The 12,619-nt window shown below is 45.4% G+C and overlaps 1 protein-coding gene across 1 annotated transcript in view; it reads right to left on the reverse strand.

Moving 5' to 3' along the window:
* Window positions 1–315: 315 nt before the first annotated feature.
* Window positions 316–12,619, reverse strand: part of LOC119385340 (cuticle protein 10.9) — a 47,874-nt gene continuing 35,570 nt past the window's right edge. Inside the window, exon 2 of the mRNA XM_049413957.1 lies at window positions 316–635. Coding sequence (XP_049269914.1) covers window positions 330–635 — 306 coding nt within the window. The 3' untranslated portion in view covers window positions 316–329. The remainder of the gene's footprint in view (window positions 636–12,619) is intronic.

Consider the following 12,619-nt stretch of genomic DNA (forward strand, 5'->3'; position numbering starts at 1 on the left):
GCGTAAAAGCTTGCGAATAACCACATTCCGCGTACCGTCTCTACTATTGTGGGCTAAACCCCATCAGGATCAGCCACGCTACCGCTGCATCCTCGGAACCACGGCTGATCTTCTGTAAAATACTGGCATTGAGAACACGATGAGTGGTAGATTACATATCCACGATAAAGAACAGCATGTTGAGCAAACAATGGTTCAAAAGTGTTCTACGAGTATTAGCTTCAATAAGCAGAAGGAAATATAAATGATTAAACGTTTATTTCACATATATCGAAACCTTTTATGCACAGTATCTCTATCGTCGACGCTCAAAAGTATGTAAAAAATGACTAGCCAGCCCAGGGACCACCTGCGCCCGCGTAGCGACCACCAGCAGCCGCTGGTGCCGCAACAGGATTAGCGTTGAACACGGCATCTGCGCTGGAGCCCGGAGCAGTACCAGGCTCGTTGGTGTCGATGGTGGCACGGAAACCGTTGGCATCGGCCACGTACTTCACTGTGCGGAATAGACCGTTGGCATCCCGGTATCCGTAGGCACCGGTCTTCGCGTTGCTGGCGTCCCCTTGTTCTTTGTGGAAAAGCTGGGTGCCAAACTCGTCGGTGCTATCGTAGCCGAAGCTGTATGGCTGGGGAGGCTGTTGAAAATAAAGGTAAGTGTGACGGGAAGTCAGAACCCGTATATATTATGCCAAGGAAAGCTTTGCCTGATGATTATTATTAAAATGTCCGATATATTTCCCTATTCCTCTCGAAGTCCTTTTTGTTCATTGTCATAGCTAGTACTTACTCAAAACGGTACAATCGTATCCTTATAGTATCGAACAGCGCAAGTTTTTAGTGATTTATTAAAAAAATATCTCGTTAGCTTTTGGTCTTGTTGCCTTATTTCGTTCCTTGCTATTCTTCTATTATTGACTGTTCTCGAGTCATCGATTCTTGCTTTGCAACGCGATAGGCTCTAATGTAAGGCCCAGGTCTACTTCTGCATAGACAAAGTTCCACAACTCTCCTAAAAACGTTCTTCTCTTCCGGTTCACACAGTTCTCCTTATCGAAATCGTTCAAAATTATATAATGCAGTTGAACACATAAGAAGCTCTTGATGCGATGAATTTCATTCACTGCATGTATATCGATAAAAGTTATGCTAGGATTAGGGTAACCAAATCGGCCACTGAACATTCCACTGCTTGTCTAATGTTCTCTGACGCAGTGTAATCAGAGAATGTTTTATATAAAGATCATTACACGCACGTAGGAGGCACCAGCAGCGGAGAAGCCCGGCGTAGCAGCTGCAGCAAACAACGGTCCTTGGAACCCGGCACCTTGGAAACCATAACGTGGGCCGCCTCCGAACACGTTACCCGCTCGCACAAAGGTCACAAGTGCGAGGACGATAGGGGCCTGTTTTGGTTTACATTTACATAAGGAATATTTTATAGGCGTTCTGTGTTTGCGACAGTATTTCTTTACCAAAACTTAAGCTCTACCCTTGTAGTTAGATTATGCAAGTACAAAAGATATAACCACTTTGAGACGCTGCAGCACAAGTTAGGTGAGAAATCAATGCAAAATAGTTCTGCATAATCATGTGAAGCGAAGAAAAGTTTCAGGAGGGAATTCTTAGCAAGGAAGTTAAGATGAAACTAGTGACAAAAACACTTATGACATTGAATTCAGATATGAAGCAGTGCGCTAGTATTAGGCAGTACTAGAGGCTTAAATAAATGCAAAACCACCGTGCCTATTGTCTTACGCTTTCTTTAAAGGATTATTGTTGAAGTAAAGCGAGAGCATGCATTGACAAAATTTATAATACAGAATTCGAGTTTTGTTGTTTTCATCAAGCACGTCGTGCCTTGTATTGCGTAATAGGAATTCCTCAATTTAAACATGAATAATGACCTACAGAACGCAGCTGTTACTTAGGAGTTACCTTAGATATCATATCCGCACAGAGTAGTTTCCTTTATGATGCGCCTAGCACGACAGCTGCCAGATGGTTGTGGAAGGAATAGGGCCGCTTCACACTTTTATACACCTGACCTGACAAGGCGCAACTACCACTCTCTCTCATCTGACGTAACAACAGAGGATTCTTCTTTCCATCTTGAAGGACGGGGCCGTGGTCAACGACGTTGCAAGGAGGCGTAATCGCGATGCGTTGCAGCTCAGATTTCACGCTTTCCAGGCCTCCTGTGTTGTATTCTCCTGACATGATCGTGTTTTTTTTTTATTTTGCTTCTCGACTACGAGGGTTGATCGCAAGAAATATTACAGCTGTTCCTGTTCTTGTATATTTAACGCTGAGATCGATATGACACTGTAATAATGAGCAAAATTTAGGGCCCGAAGGCATATTCAGGGGCATATACTCTGTTCTTATACTCTGTTATTATTAAATCGCTAGACCGCTCATACTTTTGCCTCTAAAAATGGGGCATAGATTTTAGGAAAAGCTGTTTGCCGGTCTAAGTAAAAAAATACCTTGGTTATTATGAACGTGATAATGCACAAGTAATTTTGGAAATTTTGTTTAATCACAATTGTTGTGATTTCTGGTAAGCTGGCGGTATAGAAAACAAGCACCCGTTCTTTAGCAGTCACGAAGAAAGCAACAAATGAGTTCATGGCATTACATTTCGCCATAACTTCTTACGTGTTACACTTTACGAAAATTCTTTACAACTTACACTTACATGTTTGTTCCGTTAGAAGACTTTGCGGTTTGCCTACACATATTGAAGACATTGCGAGTAATATTCATGCGCTTCATCATGTCATCTATACATACTCAGCATCGGCACTCTGCCTTGTGTTGTTGCGTGAGTCTCACGAGAGCACGAGCTCCCCCCGGATGATGAAGCGAATGAAAGCTCGCTCTCGTTGGTTGCTCTGAGATCAGGATTGTCAGGTTGAAAGCGTATCAGATGAAGCTCATCGAGGCGCTTACACGCACTGCTAATATCGTCGACTGTAGGGAGGTTCTTTACCGTAAAAGTATCGAATCCCACAGTTCATATGCCTATGAGCAGATGGCGATCGCCATCATTTTCCGCCATCGAGCTGTCGACGTGGCTGCAGAGGTCGAGAACCTCTTCTATTTACAGAATATATGACTCGTCAGAGTGCTGGTCATTCTCAGCAAGGTTCCGCTTCGCGATATCTGAACGAACAGAAGTGTTGGCAAACATTTGACGCAGCTGATGCTTAAAATCGGCCCAGTCTACGAAATACAGCGCATCGTTTAAAGCCAAATCTTGCCAACACCTGTTAGAACGCCACGCGCGATAATTTCGCAGAATGCCCTGAGTGCTTAAGCGCACTCACGCCGTCGTACTGCTCCAACCAGGCCTCAACATCTGCGCTGCTAAGCCAAGCAAACACTGGTAGATCCCTTAAACAGGTGGTGATCGTCCGTGAAGGTGTTCACACCACGGCAGACCTTTTAGATGGCGCCACGTTGGTCGGCTCGTTTTGTTACGTGAGCGAGAGCAGTTGGTGTACTATGTGGCAATCTGAACAGAGTTTTAAGAAAGTTCTGCAGTTAGAGATGAAGAGGAACCGACGGAGGCAGAGTACCAGCGGACCGTACAGCACACTCCACCACTAGTGAAAGGACAGTTCATGATCATGACGGTAGTTGCCACCATTTAGGTAGCAAGTCTCCTTTATTCTATCAAAACTGCTCGACAAGACAGACCAGAGTGGTGATGAGTGCATACAGATTAGAAGATGACGCGCATGAGTAATGCTCACACCATTACTATGCCGCCTAGTTTTTGGCAGTGTTGTGCTCGCGTTGACTCCAAGTTTCATGCTTATTGTTCGCAAATTAGCGATACACAATATGTAAGGAGTCATTTTACAGACTAGAGCTGCATAGCCCGCAGCCCCTAGAAGGAACCATGATATAAAATGCATCGGTAAAAAATGCACGGAAATTCATGGGTAAAAAGGCAACATTAGAACGGATAGCGCTGAAATAATGATCTGGATTGCTTGGCTCTGGATATGTTGCTCTGATGAAATGTATGAGTGATATGAGTTCGCCCATTTAACTATGCCACAGCTGAAATGAGTGTGAATAAAGGGAAAAATAGACAGATAATAATAATGCATCAGTGCAAAAATGCGCCCTAGCTTTAGTTTGTGCACGAATAGAGAAAGCGTGTTTTTTCTTGATGACTCTCATATGTGAAATATCATTGATAGATACGTCCAAACGTAGTCCAAGACATCAAACGGAATCAGTAGCAGCAGCGGCGAGGTGCGTTGGCATTCATACACATGGCATGGAAAGTTCCAGACTCATCGTTGTTGGCCGCCTTAGTTCCAGAGCAAGCGCTACCGTTCGCGTTGCGGGCTAAAACTTCGCCTTCTGCTTCGCTCCCAGAACACGTGGGCCGATTTCTCCAGCACGGGAGGCAATAACTGTAATGGACGAGACAATAAGTACAGAGAGAGAAAGAAAGAGAAATAAAGATAGACAGAGAGTAATTGTAGGGGAGAATATTTCTTCGCGAGGCGAAATTGGAATCTGCGTATCCACGATCCGAAGGTGAGCATCTTAACCAGCCGGCATAGCAAAGGGTAAACTTGTATAGCCCCCGTTCCGTCTTCTTGTGTCTCTTGTCCTGTCTTTCTTGCGCATTGCTTTTATTGCCATAGCAATTATTTGGACAGTCTCGGCTGGTTTCTGTCCGTCCCCGTCACCGCCGTCATGCACCGTGTATATATAAGTAGGCATATATATACTTAAACGCCCCAAAGAAAAGTAATTCAGAAAAAGTGCTTCCGAAGCGTGGAATCGAACCAGGGACCTCTCGCTCCTGACTTCTTTTGCGCAAAAACGTACACGGACACAAGTTCTCCCATATGTTCATAGGTTGTCCCATGGCTTGAAGAATGTAGCAGCGAGATACGGTGTAACCTCGGTGTTTACAGCACCCAACAAGCTGTCAAAGTTGTGCCCACGACTCCGAAAGATGGTGGAGTCCGGCAATACGCAGAGTAAGAACAGCTGCCAGATGAAACACAGCCACCATTACAGGTCTTGCAAAACAGCAGTTGTATACCAGATTCCGTTCAGCTGTGGCAGATCTTATGTTGGGCAATCTGGAAGATGCATAAACACCAGGCTGAGGGAGCATGACTCTGCATTACGTAGTTCAGGACGAACACATCTGGTGGATCACTGCAGGTCCTGTGGGTGCGCACCAATGTTTACAGACACAAAGATTCTGTCAACTCACAGGAAAAAAATTAACAGGGAGTTGATTGAAGCTTTCCATATAAGAAACATGGCAGAAAATTGCGTTAGCCAAGCTTCTGTCACAATGTCCGATAAAGAAATCGACTTCTTGAAAGGCACGTGCAACAATCCGTCTACAAATGCGTGAACTAAAAAAGTTTTTGCTTCTTATCATGACGTAGCGCTGAATAGGTTTTCTTTAGTTTTTTCCGTGTGTTCCTGGGTCCACCGGTGGAGGGCGTTTGTTATACGTGAAGATAAAAGTACAGTTCGTTGTTCAAAATAAATCAGTTGTGAGTTTGCGCCTGTGTTGTCTGCCTCTTTTTTCCTTGTGTCCGTGTACGTTTTTGCGCAAAAGAAGTCATGAACGAATACCAACTCGCCCAACTTTCAGTACTGTTGCTACAAACCTCTCGCTCGGCAGCGCGTAGCGCTAGCCACTACGCCACGTAACGCAGATCGTCCACGTAGCTAACGGCGAGCGTTATATCACACCCTTTACCGCTGGCCGGACTCAGAGACGGTAGGCGCCTATAAACGTTTCTTCATTACCAGCGAGATGGCGCGAGGAGCGCGCTGGGCGAGGGGCACGCCGATGCTCTTTGCCCGACAGGGCGTGGTCGCTTTCGTGCGCTTACCTGAAGAAAAGAATGGAGGCGGGCGCGGGGTACAGCGGGGGGTGGTATGTCTTGTGCTTTCCGTACGATGGCCGCGCTGAAGTCACAGAGCGTACGACGGTCACTTCGCTCGCTCCAAACAGAAATAAGTAACAACTGCGAGGTTTAGTTCGCGCTCGTCCTGTGTATACCTGTTCGTTCGTTTCGTGCGTCCTGTTTTACTTTTCAGCAGTGCGCTTCAAGTATCGAGCTGTGACGCATGATAGTTCGCGCTCGTCCTGTGTACGTGCTTTAACGTGCGTCCTTTGAGCTCGAGCGACGCGCTGACAATTTCGTGCTGCTTTCCGTTCTTCTCGTTACATTCCAATTTGTTGCTATCGCATTCATTGCTTCGCCGTTGCGGCGAAACTGTGACTTTTTATTTTAGGACATTACATCAACTGGCTCAGCAATGCATTCTGTTAAGTTAGCCTTGAATATTACAGTATAGCAAGGGGGTTGGAAAGGGATGCGTGCGTGAAGAGGGGGAAAAGTAGGAGGGGAGAGAGTGTTGCAAAGCATAGAAAGAGACAGAGAGAAATACACAGAACGAAAGGCAGAAAGAGAAAGAGGGAGAATCAAAGAGAAAGAGCGAGAGGAAGAGCTAGAAAGAAAGTGGAAGTGAAAATTACAAAGAAAGATAAAGGAAGAAAGCGAGGAAAGAGAAATATAGACAGGCCAGAAAGATATATAGGATATGTAGAGAGAAGGAAAAATAGAAATCGACAGAGAGCAAGAAGACGTACACAAAAAGCGAGAGAAGAGAGAAAAAGACAAAAAAAGCCAGGCCTGCGCGGAAAGCGCAGCACAGTCACAGCGAAAGCTGGAAAAGCGGCATTTCTAGAGCCCGTTGTAAACTCTCTTGTGACTACCAATACAAGTACACTAGCAAAATACCCACTACGCCACAAATCATAATTTTTGTGAAGTTGGGAAGCACCCACCGCGACATTGTTCGTCATTCTGCGGAGAAGCGAGTAACCATCTGTAAGGCATTACGTGCACTTTGCTGATGCGACTGTTGATGACGCTGAACAATTATGGCTGAGCCCTTTGTAATGGGTTGGAAGCTTTAAACGACCCACTAGCTACGTACTTCGCAGCGTGTGACGTTCGGTCGTTATTTAACAATCCCACCATGCTTTATAACATACGCTAACGTGTGAAAGAGATAGAGAGACGGAATTAACTTGATTTAGACCCTGAGGAAGTGGATCGTGGGAGCCTTATGGGCTTCCTTGGCAACCAATAGAAATGCACTTGCGAGGAACCCACTACGCTATAAATCATCATAATTTTTGTGAAGTAGGGAACCAGTGACTATGTAATTTTTCGTCATTCTGCGGAGAACCGTGTTACCTGCTAAACACCTGTAAGGCATTATGTGCACTTTGTTGACGCTGTGGCTGATGACGATGAAGAATTATGGCAGAGCCCTTTGTAATGGGTTGGAAGCATTCAACAACCCACTCGTTCAGTAATTCGCATTGTGTGACGCCTGGTTACAGAATTCGCGTTGTGTCACGCTTGGTTGTTATTTTACCTTTCTACCATGCTACACTACATGTGTTAATGTGGTTTCCTCTCGACATGAACCCTGTATAGGGTCTTTCTGCAAAGCAGCTTCAAACACCGGCATGGCTCTGAGGCTGATGCTGGGCTCCCAAGCAGAGGGCGCAGGTTCGAACCTCGTTCCATCCTGGAATTTTTTTCTTATTTCGTTTTTTTTTCTTTTTTCGAGCAATAGCGCTTACGGACACCGGCGGCGGCGGAGGACAACTACGGCGCCAAAACGGCCCTTGCTGTGATCTCATAACAGCTTTCGCTGTAATAGAAGAAGAGAGAAAGAGAAAATTTGCAACACTTTGCAAAGCAGCAGCAGCCAGGACTGTGTAGGTGCCCATCCGTTCCGATGTCTCTTCAGCATTGCGCCTCCACTGCAAGCTACATTATTTTTTTTTATTTCTACGTACGAACCAAACAATCAGAATAGCTGTTTCAATTTTACACACAATATATTCTCAGCCGCAATTACAATTTTCATCGAGTATTTGTTGCTTAGTAATACGCGTTTTTGTGATTTTGGTATATGTTATTCAGATGGGTCGAACACGCAAGTTTTACAAGTAATAACGAGCCAGCGTATCTTCATTGAGCGCTTGTGTGTGTGCTTCTCCTTCGTATGAAATTTGCATGATCGACACCAAGACGTAACGTGATTTTTCTATAGTCCGGTTCTTCGCTGCTTACCATAGGCGTGCGCAGGGTTCTCCATAAGGGGGGCGAAGGTTCATCGCAGCGCCCCCTCACCCTACTAAGTCAATGTATGGGGCAGGTTTTGCGCCCCCCCCCTCTTAGGTGATTAGGGGGGGCGGCCGCCCCCCTGCCCCCCCTGTGCGCACGCCTATGCTGCTCACGTAGATGTGCATTTACTGATACCGTTGTTTCTTCTTGCAAAAGAGATGCCTCCACGGATGCGTGGCATTGTGCCATAAAATTTCTGATGCTTTTTTTTTTTCAATATGAACTCGGCTCATAAACTTGCAGCTGTTGATGGTCAGTGGTTTTCCATCCTTACTTAAACTCAACCCTGCATTTACCGAATCCTGTATGCGTATACAGTAAGCATTTGGTAATAATGAAGGAATCTGGCAAAAAGAAATGCTTCTGTTGACCTTGCTATATTTTTTTTGGTATGGTTGGCACGATATTCTGAAGTTATGTGCGTGAATAGTCATACTTTATTATATCGCTTTTCAGAGCACGCCATTTCTGGTACTGGCAAAACGTAGGTGAAGTCTCATTCTATGGTGCACATTTGAGTACGCTGGAATATGAGTGGTTCCCCTACTTCTTTTGCGGTTTGGTTTGATTTTACATTTAATGACTTCCTCAGCAAAGCATGTTCACAACTAGCGATTATCTGTGAGTTAACAGGCATTACAACAACGGGTTATTTATTCTGACGACATTGGTTTGGTTTCGTTTCGTTTTATGAAGTTTAACGTCCCTAATCGACATATTTTAGGAGAGGCGCCACAGTGCAGTGTTCTGGATAATTTCGATCATTTGCCGTTCTTTAATGCACACATTATTCGCACAGTACGCGGGCCTCTAGTATTTCGGCCGCACCAAAACGGGACCGACATGGCTGAGATCTAGCCCGCGTCTTTCGGGACAGCAACCGAGCAGCGTAACGCCTGTTCCACCACGGCGGCTAAATGATGATATTGTTCAGTCCTTTTAGGAGAGGGCTAAACGCACCATTACGCCGAACCAGTGCTTGTTACTACCTTAAAGTGTTTTGGGTAACAGAACACGCATATGCCGTCATAGTGCTTGGACAAAGCAAACAGCCTTCTGATCTAATAACGCTAGCGTTATCCAAGCTTGCTCTTCCGTGTCACATCCGCGTTTGAGCGGAAGCCGTTGACTAGGACACAGGTGGTGCTAGCGAAGGCAACCGATTCGTTGAGATGCTCTGTGAAGCGTGAAATCTCCAGTATTACCGAGGCTACTCCGTGTTTCACTTGTGCTACATGCGGAAGTAGGCAGATGGCCTCTTAACGCCTTTCAGTTTCACACGCAGAGCAGTCATGACCCTGTTGGCGTGCAAACGCTGCCTCCTCATCCTCTCTCACACCATTTCACGCAAGCTCTTTGTCTTTTACCCCAAGGCTCAGAGATGAAGAAAAAAAAAGAAACGAAAAAAGCAAGGACATGATATCGTTGTCTTAAGGCATTTCGCCTCCCACCATTTTGTATATATACTCTGTTCCAGAAGTTCCGTGCAGCAGAGCCAAGGCTACACGACCCTCGAGCGCAGGTTGTTGCGAAGCGAGATGTAGTGCCCCATATACGTAGCCCGTTGTTTGTCCTCACGACTTTTGCAAGCGGTCTCGTCGGAGGATTTTTACTTGAAGGCTTCTCTGCGTGTTGTAGCTGTGATTTGTATGACGATTTTGTCGCATTTTCTGTATAAAACAATTTTTGTGGCTCCATGATACTGAAGAAAGAGTTCTTGCTTGTACGTGTTATAACATGCAAATGACGAAAGAAATAACGCTGTTGTGGCTCGTATGTGTTATGTTTTTACTTATAAAGTACGAAGGAATGGTACGACACTGTCTAAACTGTTATGAGTAGTCCGCACAGCCCGAGCGTCCACAGCGCCGCGGAGGACCCAGTCTTGGGTTGTGATTAGTCCGCGGTGGCAGATTTGGTCGCTCCTTAGTCAAAATGGCGGCGCCTGGTTCACCTGTGCGATATCGTGCAAGTATCTCGAAGACGCGCGCTTTTACGGTGCCGAGGAGAATATTTAACCGCTTTCATAATTACAGCTCATCTCACTGCGCAGTTGCACAGTGTCCCGAGACGCTCCTGCCGCTTTCGCTGCAGCGCTCGCCGCTAGCAGACGACAGGGCGCGGAAGGATACAATTAGATGTGCTCGCCCTCCTGATTGGTTGAGAAGGCCTGTAGCTTCCACAGTGCTGCACGGAACTTCTGGAACAGAGTATACAGTTGAACCCCTGAATAACGAAGGCCCTCAGAATGGAATTCTCGTAGCAACGAAGAAATCTGGCGTCCCCGGCGAACGTCCACAGAGTTTAATGCATATGCCTCCTCTCGGCAGCGAAGTGATGTTAAAAATCACTTCCTCAATAACGACACTTTCAGGTAGTAATCCGCAACATTTTTTTTCAACTGATGACCTAGTTGGAAACCAAGCTAGAAAACTGCAGCACCGCTCATTCAACAGATGGGGCACATACGTTTTCATCAATAAACATCGGTGCGACCATTGCTGTTTACATTCGATCGGATGATGATAACAATTAGACTAATGAGGATGATGGTGATGGTGATAGTCAGAGCTTAAACAAGCCGCTGTTGAACTGTGCGACTTTTTATGTGCTGACGCCGACCTTATCGTGGACGTACAGTTCAGCGAGGACGCTACCGTGGAAAGTGTGCGCCAAGAATATGAGAGTGAGGACGAGAGTGAGGAAAGCAAGAAAGCGCAAGAAAGGCAAGTAAGTTCGCGCGAAGTTTTTTGATGCTTTCCTAGGCGCCCACGACGACGACGAAGCTTTGCAAAGCTTATTAAACTGCGAGGCTGCCGTCAAGCTCCTTCAAAGCAACATGAAACAGAGCAAGACAAGCAACTACCTAAAATAAATTTGGTAGTGCGAAGAAATTGGTTTGCCTATTTTTCTATTTTCACGACAACGAAATTCTCATGATAATGAACAAAACTCGCTTCCCGAGCTATTTCGTTATTGAGGGGTTCTACCGTGTACGCAACATTACTTTTGTGTTAATCTTGGCTTGCAGAGCCCAGATCATGAAGTGTCATTATTGCACCAATGGCTTCAGCCCACACTAAACCACCCTTAGAAATTCAATAGCGACGAATTAAAATGTCGCGTAACGCCACATTTCATTAAATTCAGATGTCTACACATCCACTCTAGGGGCTTATTGATCGGGTTCTTTTCGAAAAAGATATGTCGAAAAAACAAAATGTGGGATTATAAGAAGAAGGGGTATGGTATGTCAATGTAACATAGCACATTTGTTGAAACGTAGCACACACATTTATTTGCATGGAATCTTTACCTTCGACAGGCACCTAAGCATGGTCATTGATAACCTGCAAGGCATAACCTAACTCTGCAATATCATCACAGAACTGGGCATGGTCAGAACTTCGAAGCTGCCGAAGCGAATCTCTGCCGACAGCTGATGTGCCAGAGCGAATGTGCAATTAAAACCCTCATGTAATAATTACCACTGCGCTGTTCGTTTGTTGTCTTTCAGTGTACAACTCTGGCCTTTGAGCAATAAAATAATATACGTCGTATATCACTGTTGTTCCGTTCATAAACTGGTTGATGTTGTAGCGGTACTGTTTACTTGTGAATGTCGCTTTATTTAAAGCTCTTTTGAGCTTTTCGTTGCGCCGGGTAGTGCGAACGGAAAGTATCATCATTGTGAACTGGTACGCGCTGGCTTCGTACTCTTCAACTTCTGCTTCTCCCACAACGCGTGCGGCGATTTGTTCGGCGTGGAATACAAAAACTATGATGGATGAGTTTGTTACGTGACTAAAATCACGTAACGTCACGTAACAACTAGTTGCGGGGCTAAAATCACGTAACATCTCGTAATAAGCAAAGGCTTTTTCGCTCAACTTAGTCCGAAACAAGTTGGCTTGGATTAAAGCACGTAGCATTTAGTCACGTGACTATAGTCCGGCAACATCTCGTAATAGCTAGCCATGTGACATGCTCTCGCCAAAAACCACGTAACAACTAGTCACGTGACACGTTTCCGCCAGAAACCACGTATCAGCTTGTCCCGTGGCTAAAATCAGAATATCACGTAACAGGTAATCACGTGACCTATCTAGCCATACTTAGTAGTACTAGCAGAAACTTACCATATCGAACAAAAGCTTGGCATTACTAGCAAAACTTAGCTGTGTCGCACACTAGCTCCGCTGACGCTTTCAGCCTTGCGCTACTAGTGAAAGTGGCGCACATTTTTTTTGTTTTTGTTTGCTGTAGATGATGATTTTGGCCCGGCGCACATCCATGCAGTCGCATAGAGGAGGAGGAGGAATAAACGTTTATTGAACGAAACGGTATCGCGGTGCTAGTCCCGCGTCTACCCTTGGTGGGAGGTCTGCTGATTCCAGGAACCCTCT

The sequence above is a fragment of the Rhipicephalus sanguineus genome, chromosome 3 (genome assembly GCF_013339695.2).
Source record: "Rhipicephalus sanguineus isolate Rsan-2018 chromosome 3, BIME_Rsan_1.4, whole genome shotgun sequence".
Taxonomy (NCBI): Eukaryota; Metazoa; Arthropoda; class Arachnida; order Ixodida; family Ixodidae; genus Rhipicephalus; species Rhipicephalus sanguineus.